Source organism: Musca vetustissima, unplaced genomic scaffold, assembly GCF_032173495.1.
Source record: "Musca vetustissima isolate MV318-11 ecotype Yass unplaced genomic scaffold, APGP_CSIRO_Mvet_v1 utg1735, whole genome shotgun sequence".
NCBI lineage: Eukaryota > Metazoa > Arthropoda > Insecta > Diptera > Muscidae > Musca > Musca vetustissima.
Window position 1 is genome coordinate 310,360 of NW_026887582.1, and position 14,408 is coordinate 324,767.

The following is a 14,408-nucleotide window of genomic DNA, read 5'->3' on the forward strand; positions in this document are numbered from 1 at the left end:
TCACAGAACAAGGAGTTTTGCTGGACATTACAATTTTTTATATACATTGGTCCATACTGAGTTATATTGTATTTCTATATACCTTCTATTTGCAAAGCAAAGTATGTCTTCTTCGATTCGAAATCGCTGAGTACATATGATTTCCAAGAACTTTTTAAGAAATATCTGTTTAGGCTATAAACTTTCAATCCGCTTCAATAACTAGATGATATTAAACTCTTATAATTATATCCATGTTAAGTGTATTACTTGCAATATGATCCCCCCAGATACATTTATCCTGTCAACTGGTTAATGTTACAACTCCCCTAAAGCTTTAATCCTCATCAGACATTTAATACCAATTAAAAACTGTTTTTTAGGTCCACTGGCGGAGTATACGGAAATGGGAAGGGAAGTAATGAAAATATCGAGTAATTGCTTGTGTGAATCAAAACTGTTTAAGAAACTAACTTCATTTGCCAGAGAATATTCGGCGTTGGTAGGTTAACCACTGAGTATGTATTTGTGTGTTTAAGTTTGTGGTTCTAAAAAGTTATTTAAGTCTGTTTGGTTGCGGTGTTCTGTTGGAAAGAGAACTTTGATTTGTACACATACCCACTCATGTGCAAAGTTTTCCCATTTCACAGGTGGAAGGTAATTTGATGTGAATTTAAACTATATTAGGCTGTGTCGTCTCCAATATGAAATTATTTTACAATACTCGTTTTTCGTTTTAACTCAAATAAAATAGAACCGTTACAGTCGAATGTATAATAGTCGCAACACTTCCTTATAGTAAAAAACACACACCCAATGTTGAAAACCCATTTATAAAATTTTAAGACATGAGATTTACAAGACAACATTAAATGGAACTTCGTATTGCAGACCACAAACCGTTTCTGGTGAAATACAAGTCTTGGGGTAGTTTTAGGTGGGATTATTTTCGTTTCAAAAATGACATTGAATTGTTTTTTCTCTCCCCATTAGGATATTAAATTAAAAATGTTGTTTCAATGCTCAACAGAAGGAACGAAACCGCATCTGGTATTTAAATTGAATGTCCCAGTACGATGGTGGTACAATTAGTATATTAGATGGTGTCTAACAAAAAATGAAATAGGGCGATGGTACTTCGCTAATCATGCTATACCATTACATCATTCTATGTTGTAGGTCATTGTTCTGCTACAGGCATCTACAAATGAGAATCGTAAGCTCTGATTTCAAACATTATTTATATTCCAAAATTTTATGTGCAAAGAACAATATTTTTTACGGGAATAACATTTCAAAATATTGGTTTTATTTTGCTGTTCTATCTTCTTCTATAAGTATTCGGTTTTGAAGAATATGTCCTGGCAGTGGAGAGTTGGCACCTTATATACAAATATTCATATATATTTTTGGAGTCATCAACAATACTTCATTTCTTTAATGGGTTCTCAACCTCATTTCCAATCAAAAGTTTTAAAATATTCCCCACATTGCTCGCTTTAGTATCCTATCATATCGTGTATATGCTGTGCTAAATAATTGATTTAAACTAATTCGTTTCTTTGTTTTCTATTGTTCATTAAATTACAGAACCCAGAAAAGACAAGACTGATGCACAGCACGGTGGTAATGGTACCCTCTCCCCAAATACCGAACAGCCACCATGTCAGGGCTCTATGCTGCCTCCACCAGGTGGCGGCACTGGTAGCTCTCAACAAAATCACTCACATATGGTTAGTGGCCGTGATCAACATGATTCCCATACACAGAATTCCAAAATGGAAAGGCCCAATACATTGGGCACCAATAAATTAGCCAGGCGTGTAAATGTCTGCTACGAACACTGTAAGTACTTTTCTGCTCTGCTCTGCTCACCACCTCATCTCCATCCGTCCAATGTTCATAAATTATTGAAACAAAGCATACATTTTGTGTAACGACGAAATAATTCAATTTTAAACCATAAAAAATGTGATCAAACCCAAATACCTAGCACTTTATACATTTATATTTTAATTCACAATCTTGACCCATTTTCATAATTTGTTTTCTCCCCGAACCTTATAACAACTGCTAATTTGAATTCTTTCCCAAAGTACCACGATTTTGTTAGAAGAAAAAAAAATAAACAATTTAGCAGACATAGTTCAAATTTCAGGCAGACATATCTAGACCCAATCGACAAGCTCTGAAAATTCATAGTTCAGAAATCATTTAATTGATTAAGAATTTACCATTCAGTAAATTCAAATATAATTCGGCCACAACTCGGAAGTCGTTATTTGTTGTTTACAAGAGATCGAATAATTAACCAAACCACATTCTTATAATTCTAAATTTTCAAAATTGTTTGTTAAAACTTTTGGATATTCGGCATATCCCTAAAAATGTTCGTTTACGTTTATGTAGAAATTCACTAGAACTCGTTCGTTGCGAATTTCAAGGAAATCAATAAGTATAAGAAAAATATGCATACTCTTCACAACTCATATTAACTTTAAATATGAAACAAATGTGGTAAACAGCCAACCATGATTGTATTTCAATACATTAATTTCAGCATAAAATAAAGTATGTATATGTAACGGAAAATAAAATAAAAAAGAATTATATTCGGTTTACATGGTCTTGTACAAAGTTTACGAGGAAATAAAACGTACCAGCGCCAAAAAAAAAAACACAACCCAATCCCACACACAGAATAAAAGGTTTAAAAAATGTTTCAAATAAATCAAGAATGTAGTTTCCTGAGCCAATAAACGGACATGAAGCCACCACACCAAGACAAACATACATACATATTCTATATAAATGTGAATGTAGTAGTGCATGTAAAAGGATGTATATGTTTATATCGAGCATATCCATATTTTTTGTGTAAGTGTGGTAAGAAGCTAACCAACACACACACACAGATAAACACCCATACAATAAACTGATTTTTTATCTCAAAGTTGACACATAAATTTTAAGACCTGTCATAAAAAGTATTAAAAACAATTCTTTTTTTACTTCTTGCTACGATACACTTGAACCATAAACTCAAGTAGACCATTATGTTCCCTCTCCCCCTCGTAGGGGAATTTTTGTTGTTTTGCCATATTTTTCATATCTTTACCTTCTGTTTAACAGAAAATGCAGATTATTATAAAGATTGCCAACGTTGGTATTGCCACATGGCACAGTGGCAAATTTCATTACAATTAAAGACACTGAAGAAAAAATATTATCTGATAATCTTAATATTTGGTATTTCTGTTCTTCTTTTAGATCCCGATGGTTCTTCAGGTAATTCCATGATGGGTGGCCCACCCGGTAGTACGCCCCCACCATATGCTGATGCAGCTGGCCATCATCATCACGGTGGAAAAATGGTTGGCGGTGTTATGCTGTCCGAATTGCCCGAGCCACCAATTCCATTGTCGGAAATTGGTCCCATCCCACCGCCTCCAATGTTTTCGACACCATCGCCAACATTAGTGGCTGGACGACCGCATGGGCCTGGCGCAGTCAACGATAAAGATTATCAGCCATATGATGATTATGGTAAGTACTGCAAGCAAATTAAAAACAAAAAAGTGTAGTGGCATTGTTTGCAAATTTGTTGTACGATTAACATCGTCGAAAAGGTTCTGGTGTCTTCATCGTATTTGACACATACAACGTCATTCGGCCTTTAACCATCGGTATCATAAAATAATGACCCGTATTAAGGCAACTTTTTAAAGTAAAACTATAAAAAACAAACAAAAAATATTTGATGATTGTCGGTGATAATCGAAATATCGGATAAATAAAAAATTGAATAAATAATAGTATACATAGACATCATAGCTGAAAATTCAATTGCAGTATTTTACCTACACATATTATCTAAATTTTGGACCTCATAGGATGTAAACTACATTTTTACGAAATCTTTCTGATGACGGGAGAATTCCTCCCACCCACTGGATATCTAATATTAAAATTATATTAGCATTTCAAAGCAAAGTATATAATTTAAATTTATTTCCATTATCTACACAAACACGACGTAATAAAATCTTATCCACCCGCATTCTTTTAATGACAATTTTTGTTACAACAGCTCATTTCTTCTTCAAACGAAGCCCGGCCAAACCGCTCGCTTTACTTCTCTCTTTCATTTATTGCTTCATATTATGTTGAAATTTTATGATTATTCACTTCGTAGTATCACTGCCGAAGTGGTTCTTCAAACCAATAGCAGCAACACCCTTCAGGCAAAAAAAAACACTCTTCGAATTCAAGTTTCTTAAGGTAGAAATTTGAACAAATTACGAGTGAATTTCAAGTGGTATTTGTTACCACTTGTAGTAAATTCCAACATCGTAAAATGTTCAAATTACCTAAAAATCTAGTTAAGAGAACGTAGTAACCGTATTTGGTTAATTATCGTTTGTCGTTTGTACTCTTTGTTTAAAAATTCCAAATAGGTGCTAACATTATGATGTCCATGAGCTTGCTGAAACATTTGCTTAAATTTATAGAATATATGTATTTACATATATAGTAAAAGATTACAATTTTGCACCATAATATTTGAAACGCATTTAGAGCAACGACTTTTTAAAGAAAACTTGAAGTATTTAATTAATTACTTGTTATACTTGCAGATAATGAGCATGATGATAACGATTCCGATAATGATTACAATTATCAACATTATCCAAATCATATCGATACACAACGCATTGAGGAAATTCCAGCCAAAGAGCCCAAACCAAATGCAGTTCCTCTTAAATCGGCCCTCAAAAAGAAACCCGGCCACAATGTGAACTCGTCATCATCGCCAGCCACGCCCATACAAGATCATTCAAATGCCAATGGGTCTTTGCCGCAAGGAGCGGGCATTCAAGGGAATTCCAGTGGCGGCGGTGGTATTAACAGCAGCGGCAGCAGCAACAACAGTGGTGTGGGCAACAATTCAAGTCATACCTCAACCAGTCATCAGCGTCCATTGGTAGTGAGGCAGGATGCTACCAATAGTTATAATTTAAAGTAAGTAGCCAGTAATTAAACAACTTCAAAGCAGAATTCATATCTAGCTACGAACTTATTTTGTAAAATATAACGTTAATTATTTTAGTTAGGAATGATATTTAATTTAAACTTTAGAGTAGAATTTTTTTCTATAAAAATCAAAACATTTGTTAACTTGTTGTTTGATTTTCGGTTAATTTTAATTAATTCAACCATATAATAACTAAAATCTACCCTTTTCTTTCTTTTTCTCCCCTTCACTATTCACCACCAAAATTCCACGATATGTCATTGGAAATTTGAAAATGTTACCATGTGACACCGTTGTTTTTGCTTATATCATTATTAAATAATAACTCCATTGCGACAACCACCATATCCAACAACCAACCAACCCAACACCTATTAACAAAAACACAATCCTCCTTCGTTCTTTGTTCGTCCTCTGGTATATGTATTACACAATTTCTTATTATTTTCCCTCCCCACACCCGTATTCAAACAATTAGGCCCATTCTACGACCACGGATTAGAATATGGTAATAAATTTAGATTAATTTTTTCCACATATATACACAGCAAAAGTAAAAAAATTATCAAAAATATTTATGAAAACCCAGTACCTGCTATCGATATTGTGTGTATACTGACCCTTCTATTTTGTGTTTTTCTGTTGCATTTTTTTTTTTTTTTTTTTGTTTTATCAATTTTAAAACACCGAACGTCTACAGACATACACTTGCACATACATACACTTGCACCCTACCACAATCTGTCAATAAGAATTTCATTTAACCATTCCACCACACCAACAACGCTGTCGAAAGATTTTGTCTTCTGTTTCTAATAATGTGATTTGCTATTTTCTGTAAATAACAGTAATATTTATTTTGGCATGGCTTCTTAAAATTTTATTTTATATTCCCGAGATATAATATGGGGAGTGTATTTCAGGAAAAATCATGTATATAAGTGAAACATGTAGCCTTTGTGACAATTTAGTTTGCTATTTTCAATTTAATACAAATGTAAATATAAAAAAACACTCTAAAATCTTCAAATTTATTGTTAAATTTCATATATTTTAAATGTCACATAACTTTATTATTAGTAAATGTTTCTATGGTTTTTTCCAATATTAGCTCAAGTCCTGTGACATTTTTCATATTCCTCCCTTTCGAAATCATTTTCTTTGAACAATTACTAAAACAATTTATTAGCAATCATAAATAACCACTTCTCGGGGTTTTCCATCAATATTAATTTGTGAAATGGAAGTCTTTATTGGTTGATACCTTCCTGAGAAGTACTTGAAATAAATAATTGGCAATTGATTTCTCAACAGATCCTTAATGTGCTCAATTCGACCGTTTCTTAACAATCTTGGGGCAGATTCTGTTCATTTATTAAAGGACACTTTTTAATGGAAGGGAAAATACACTTTTTATTTCTCAGCCGGTTTGAGTGCTTTAGTGCAAAAGTCTGTTGCCTAGTCATTAGGCTGTTGGTGTTGGCCAATGCTATGAATGTTGTCTTCATAGTTTATGTAACAACAGCAACACAAGTGGAGATTTGCATGAATTCGTCTGTCACAGGTGGTCGTCTTATTGCTTTTTTCATTTATTTAAAATGAAAAAAACGATGATTACAAAAAATACAAATATTTAGTTGAAATACTCAGTTATGCTCAAGTTTCGAGAGTTGAATGACTTTTAATCAGGCGCATGCAAGAAACTCAACAAATCTTTAAGACAAAAATAACAACATTTTACAAGTATATAATCCGGATTGTTTGCCTCTATTTAACTCTTTAATCCGGATTGTGAAAATACATTATTTCTTAATTAGATTGATATATTCCTTCACCGCACTGGGGTACATGGTATTATGTCCCAAGGTTTGTTCGATTGCGACAACATTTTGCACACAAAATTTAGCACATAGTACTGAATTAAGTATTGATTAATGTGTGTTAATCGGTTCTGATGTAGATAATGATCTCATATATATTTTCGATCAATTCTAGGTATATGGTGCACCAAACCCCCAGGGCTTGTACAATTGAAACGGAATCTGGACATGACATCATATTGTGTCTGAAAAGGCATATGTTAAGTTTCGTTGAAATCGGTTCAGATTTAGATATAGTTCTCATATATTTTCGGAGTTTGGTGCACAACTCCGATTGAGACGAAATTCCGAATATGCATTTGTATCAATTTATTGATTTAGTTGTTAAAATCGATTCAGATTTAGGTATAGTTTCCATATATTTTTTCATTTGAGGTCATCTAGATGGTGCACCATGTAAACAAAAATTGTCTGATAGTAATGGCATTTTGCACAGACGGTCTGTACCTACTACATTTGCCCGATGTTATGAAATTATGCACAGCATACCGAAATAAACCTAGATTGACGTGTGTGAAATTTGCATAAATCAGTTCAGCTTTAAATATTTCGGATATAGTTCCCATATATATATATATATATGTATATATGTATATATATATATATATATGTATATATATATATATATATATGTATATATATATATATGTATATATATATATAGGTGAATCTCACATCATTATTACGGAATTTTTTGATTTTAAATACCTTTGATTTGTTCGCGACATTTTACATATTTGATTACGGCAAAACACATTTATTGCTTTTCTAAAACTTGTCATTTAAATGCCCTCCCAATACTGTAATAGAAAACTCAATTGTAAAGTTGCCGTCATCGTTTCTTCAGCGCTTTGGAGGGCACAACAGCCATTGAAATAAAATTTGGCATTTACATTTGTTTGTTGAAATGGGAAATTCAAACGTTTTCGTATTGTTCAGACAACAGGGAAACGAATGAAAAAGTAGAACGTCTTTTACTATTCCGCTAATGTCACTTACTGCTTCCACTGGCACGTAGGGTTAGTTTGGCGCTCATATGTTGAGATACACATGTGAGGAACACTAGTCCGTCAGCGTTCCTATTACACATTCTCCCCTCGTAGTTTTCTTGAGACTTCCCATACTTGTTGTCCTTGTTGTTGTGCAAAGGAAAATTCGACTTTAACACTTATATATAGAGGAGTGGTGACAAAAGAAAACCCTCCGATAAGAGCTTTGCCTTGATGGAAGCGTAGCAAAAAGTTATCTGCATTAGACACTACCTTTTCCTTGTATGTTACGGTTAAATCGTCCTCCTTTGTTGAGCCATGAAGAACGAAATTCAATATTCACAGAACACAAATACTTGTGAATAAAAATGAATGGCATGCCGGAAGATGGCTATGAAGAAAACAAAAATTTTACGTCTTTTAGAGTGTCATATTCATACACAAAAGAGCTCGCATGCAAGTTGACTGACTTACTGTGTTCGTAGTTCATCGATATCTTTGTAGTCTTTTTCATTGAAAAATAAAAAAATATATATTTAAAGAACGTGCTATATAAAGGCTAAAGTCAAACAAAATATATTGGTTTGAGTATTGAGAGTGAAATTATTCTGGGGTAAAATTAAAGAAAAAAATAGTTGAAAACTTGATAACAACAATTCTAACACGATACAAACATGGCCTTGCATATACATACATGATGCTGATGCTTGAATATAAAAAATATTACTTTCATTAATAAATTGTTTTTTACAAATCACGCAGTAAAATATAACAACAACACTTCTCATTTACGAACACATCTGCTAAATTTGTAGTGGTATTAGTTTGTGAATTTCCAAGAGATTTGTGTTCACATTTATCAGAGTCGGTCCCTTACCATTTCTCTTTCTCGGTTCATTTTTTAGTTTGTTGCTGAAAATGAACGGTGAAGGATGTGTGTAATAAATTACACTCAAGAGCTATTCCTATGTCTTTAGATATATAAACAACCTTCAAAAATATAAAAAAATTAGTGGACCGAAATAATGAATACATCCCATGAAATTATATGTTAATCATATTTTATTATTTATCCATGTCTCTTTGCGAACTAGACAATAAGATCGAACGAGCTAGTCGAAGAGTTGAAGGTTTATATGCATAATCACGACCTTTTTCGTAGCCCCATTCAAAAAGTCTAATAGTATCAAATCGCATGATATTGGTGGCCAGAAAAATTACGTGACCAGGAAATGTTTCTTGCAAATAAGCCATATTCGCTCGAGTTGTGTGGCATGTGGCATCATGTTGACAAAGATATAACGATTGCAGAGTTTTACCAAATCGGATGCTCCCTGTGCATTATAAGATATTTACATATTTTCAAAATATGGTCCAAAAAATATTAGGTCATGTAAAGTTTATATCGAAGCGGATAATCCTTTCGAATGATATTATAAATTTATTTTTCAGCAAAAATTTAACCATTTGATCTGATCTGAAAAATAAAAAAATATATTGTATTTATTCGTTAAAGTTCTTTACATGTTTTCCGTAAGACAACCACAAAAATGTAATATTATAGCACTTTAATTCTCTATCTACACATCTTCGTAAATGCATGTATTCTTTTTTAAATAACTATATTATTGATTATGTATAGATATTAATTAAAAGATCGTTTAAACCACGACGTTTCTAATTTCTTCATGCCTTCGTGTATGTGTGCTTTCTTTTTGATTTTATGTTTACACCAAACAGTAGGCAACAAATGTTCAATATTAATCTGCCATGCACCATGGAGAACAAGGAAAACACTCGGCCATTTGTGATACGCGAAAATAGCAGTGATAGCAGCGATGATGATAATTCACGGATTCTCTATCGCGACGATGACACATCACGTCAGGCGAAGATTGCCCGCAAGGAATCGTTGTCGTTGAAATTGCAATTGCGCCCCGACAAACAGGATCTAATCAATCGCAACATCTTGCATCCCGTCAACGACAATGATGTCAAGGAATCGAAAGAGGCCATTGGTGCTCGCCTCATCAGACGCTTATCGATGCGACCGACGGCCGATGAATTGGTGGAGCGTAACATATTAAAGAGTAAGTGGTTCTTCTATAGAATGTTTTCGAATTTGTTGTTAATGTTTTTTTTTATTTCACCCCACCAGCACAAACACCCGCCGAAGAGAAAAAACAAAAAGAAGAAAAGAAATCATACCTATTGCGTAAATTAAGTTTTCGACCCACCGTCGAGGAGCTTAAGGAAAAGAAAATTATACGTTTCAATGATTATATCGAAGTGACTCAGGCCCACGACTACGATCGTCGAGCTGATAAGCCATGGACAAGACTGACACCAAAGGACAAGGCTGCCATACGTAAAGAATTAAATGAATTTAAATCATCCGAGATGGCAGTACACGAGGGTAGTCGACACTTAACAAGGTAAAGCTAATAGAATTATTTATTTTGTGTACACCCTTCTAGGTGGCTTCCAAGCTATCAAGTGTTAAGTTGAATAAGCCCCACGATGTTTTCAAATATTTAACTGGTTTCCAACCACATGGGTAACAAAATTAGCCACGTCATCGTCACGAATAGGCATGTGATGGTGCTCTATGCATGATGTGCAGTCAAGTGACAAAAATTAGTTTTTATTTCCGCTTCCTCTTAGGTCACAAGTATAAAAAAAATTCCCATTATTACAGTTCAACATTTTAGGGAATGACGTAGATCTGCAGTGTATTACACTGTCCAATGTAGTAAATGTCCACTATATTTACGTTGGCATTGTTATACCCTCCACCATAGTATTGAGGGTATATTAAGGAGAGATAGGAGAAAGCGGTCAACACGTACATACATATTTTTCGGAAATTATACTTTGTTGACATTAACTATCATAGAATTTTTAGAGAAAATTAAATTGCAGACTCTGTTCTTTATTTGAACATAAACTAACTATGACTGTAAATCGAATGTTCTACAATGTTATATTTTGAAGATAAGCAATGTATTTGATTCTGTAATGTAATCGATTTAAGTTTTTATTTTTTTTTAGTTTGCCATGTTTTTACATTCTGCTATATTCAATACGTTAGTGTGGACAATATGATTTTTTGCTACGAATCTTTATAAAATCGTTGTCTTTTTCACATTCCCAAAACGTAAATATAAAATATGCCAAACCCAATGTCACACATTATGAATATGTTCTGCAATATTTGCATTATTACAATTAGAGTAATAGAAGGGAAAATGACAGTAATAGAAGGGAAAATGTTAATATAAACTATGCAATTGCCCTTTCCAATTTAACTGCCTCTAAAATATAGTTATTACTGATCTTGACATTTCTACTTCATTACAAATATAATTTATTTAACCTATTTTTTTTTTTTTGACATTTCTTACAGGTTCCATAGGCCATGACAATTGCAATGGCAACAGAAATTATCGATTAAAACTCCATACCCAACAAAATTTTGTGCAACAAAATATAAAAAATTTTAAAACATAAACAATGTTACAACAATAAGAAGAAAAAGAAAAATAAAAATTACCAAAAAAATGTAAAATTTTGCAAAACAATAACAAAAAAATAATGTGTCAGCAAGTGAAACAACAACTCAACAAATGAAAAAGTAGCATGATGTGCTAGCTAATAATTTTGGGTTTCAATAACAAGAACAGCAACAGCAACTCATCACAAACAAACAAACAACAAACCATACAGTAACAAGGATATGAGAAGAATTGAATTGAACACAAGACAAATGGAAATTTCAAGCACAATGAGGGATTACGGAGATTTCGATTCGATTTGGAGTTCGCACCGGGTTCGGAGCAATCCTCCACGTTAATGGATTATCCTGGTTATGCATGCATATGTATTTATTTCAAACTTAAATTTATAAATAGTTAATGTATTTGTTAACGTATATTGGCAATAGTTTGTTTAATTTCAATATTGATTCGGGTTACCATTAACTAGTTGGTAATGATTACGGCTTACAGATATGTTTGTAATAATTATTTAAACAAAACTAAGAATAAATAATAGTATATTCTTTGAGTGTATCAATAAAGCAATAATGCAAACCTTTTTTGATGGTCCGTTTTGAAGTATTCGTGGAAAGGCTTATTTTGGTTGCTGAAATTCCATTGGAAATGTTTATTACATCAACTCTTTAATGTGGAAAAGAAAGGAGAACTGAAAACCCATTAGAGGATATTAATATGCAATACTCAAATGTCCTTGCACAAGGAATATGTTTAATGTATTCAGTACTAAATCAATACTTCCTTATTCAATTCATGATTTTTCTCAATTTATGTTAACTTTACTTTCTTCTGTGTTTGGTTTTCTTCTTAACAGCAACAATAAAACTCTAAACGTTGTTTACAAATCTATGCTGAATTTTTGTTTTTGGATATACAAAATGTTTCAATGAAATATAACCACATTAATATGTAAAGAAAATTCCATTAATATTAACGCTGATAGTTATACAAAACAAGAAATTTAAAATAATTTAAATAAAAAAACATTAAACACACAAAATATTAAGGAGTCAACCCAAAAATATTGTTAACTGAAAAAATGTAGTGAGAAAACAATAATCATCCCACTTTAAAAAGAGATATTAAAAAAAAGAAATATAATTAAAGGAGAAAACTAAAAAAATACTTTTCACTAAAATCCAATATAAAATTCCTTTATATAGAGGTCAACATTAGTTTTGCAAATCCAGAAGAAAAAAAAACACTCTCACGTAAAATGATAACTAAAAATTAACAAAGAGAGTTTATATTCAATTGCATACAGAAAACAAAACCATTGTAAATAATATTAATTTTTTCCATTTTATTACACTTATTTTTAGTATTTAATTCTAAAATAACATATTTAAACAATAACGTCTTGTAATTATATATTATATGTATGTTTTGCAAATGAAAACAACTCAACTGTTTTTATAAAAAGAAAATACATTTTGTTTTGATTTTTGAGGAAAATCTACGTTTATCTAATAATAATAGTATTTTATTTTAAATTATCCTTTTAATATATTCGTGTATGCTTGTTATAGGACACGAGGGATGTATGTTTTGTGTTTTTACTGCTTTCGGTTTTTAATTGACCGCAATAATGTGCTATATTGCAATAAGTGGGAACATTTTCGCTGAGTGATTTTTTTTAACCGAATGGTTTGATTTGAGTGTATCAATAATCATTGCTTAATTTGACCATTGAAGAAGTTTTATATTATTTCGACTATATCAAAAATGATAGTTTCATTGAACAAGCTTTATACAGTCCCTATGAATTGATTTTTTATCGTAAGATTTCGTCGGGAATTTGTTTTGAAAAAAAACTATGAATGAGTTCTTATGGAGAAAATAAATTCAATATTTTATTAAAATTTTCATATGAAAAATCAAATAGTTGTTTAGTACCAATATAAAAGCATTTAAAAACTCATTATGTGCAAACCCTCGTAGACATGCTTTAATTGATTTATAATTATGGATAAAATTGTTTCAAAGTGAATATTTTAACTGGCCAAAAAAATACGTGTATAATTAAATAATATACAAATAAGGGGAAATAACTACGGCAAAACATTTCTTTATTACGTAGCACAATACAAAATTTAGTTGTTCTTTTGATTTAATGTGATTTCGTTTTTGTTGTTGTTGTTTTTTTTTTTTGTATTTATATAAATTTTCATCAAAATAAATATTTCTTTAAATTTAAGACGTTTATTTTTTATTGTGAATTCGCGTTTGAATTGTCTTAGTTATTTTTTGCAAGTTATTAAGTAATATATTTGCTACTTTGTACATTATATAATGTGTTTTATGCTAATATATGTGTATTTGTAATTATAATTTGTACACCTCTATTTCCCCAATCACATTTACATACATACAGTAAAGGAAATCAGACATATACCTACACAGTAACATTTAAATATACTTACTTAGGTATATATATATTTAACAATTAGAAAAAATATGTGAGCCAAGTGAAAAAATAAAGTCTTCATTTAATTAAAACTAAATATTTTTTTATTTATTTCAATACATTATATGAAGTAAAACAATATTCCAAATATTTCAGTACTATTTAGGTTTTAGTGATTTATTGTTATTATTGCGACGAGTTTGATGTTACGTATAACTATAAAACGACTGTTTTGTGGATTATTCGTCGTGCACTATAAATTCATATTATAATCGCTTCCTCGACAACTGCAACAGACAGTGTGAACAGAATTGAAAATATATCTCAACTCTTTAACTACTCCATTTTCACATTTAATTGAAATTATTATATTACATGTATTCGTAACTGACCAACTCTTTAACTACTCCATTTTCACATTTAATTGAAATTATTATATTACATGTATTCGTAACTGACCAAGGAAACAGTGGCAGATACAAATATATTGAAGGGGAAAACGTAAACTCGGGGTGATGGATGTTTTTCCTGTCTAATTGTCGAGAGCTAATCATATACAAGAAA

At 31.6% G+C, this 14,408-nt stretch overlaps 3 protein-coding genes across 3 annotated transcripts in view; 2 read left to right on the forward strand and 1 right to left on the reverse strand.

Moving 5' to 3' along the window:
- The window catches only part of LOC133335152 (phosphatase and actin regulator 4-like), a 106,718-nt gene extending 95,304 nt beyond the window's left edge, over positions 1–11,414 (forward strand). The window contains exons 2-7 of the mRNA XM_061543455.1: positions 1,570–1,824; positions 3,250–3,525; positions 4,617–5,001; positions 9,624–9,973; positions 10,042–10,318; positions 11,290–11,414. Coding sequence (XP_061399439.1) covers positions 1,570–1,824; positions 3,250–3,525; positions 4,617–5,001; positions 9,624–9,973; positions 10,042–10,318; positions 11,290–11,305 — 1,559 coding nt within the window. The 3' untranslated portion in view covers positions 11,306–11,414. The remainder of the gene's footprint in view (positions 1–1,569; positions 1,825–3,249; positions 3,526–4,616; positions 5,002–9,623; positions 9,974–10,041; positions 10,319–11,289) is intronic.
- Positions 1–14,408, reverse strand: part of LOC133335168 (uncharacterized) — a 400,201-nt gene that overhangs the window by 261,373 nt on the left and 124,420 nt on the right. The gene's annotated exons all lie outside the window — the stretch shown is intronic.
- Positions 1–14,408, forward strand: part of LOC133335151 (laminin subunit alpha) — a 607,777-nt gene that overhangs the window by 160,944 nt on the left and 432,425 nt on the right. The gene's annotated exons all lie outside the window — the stretch shown is intronic.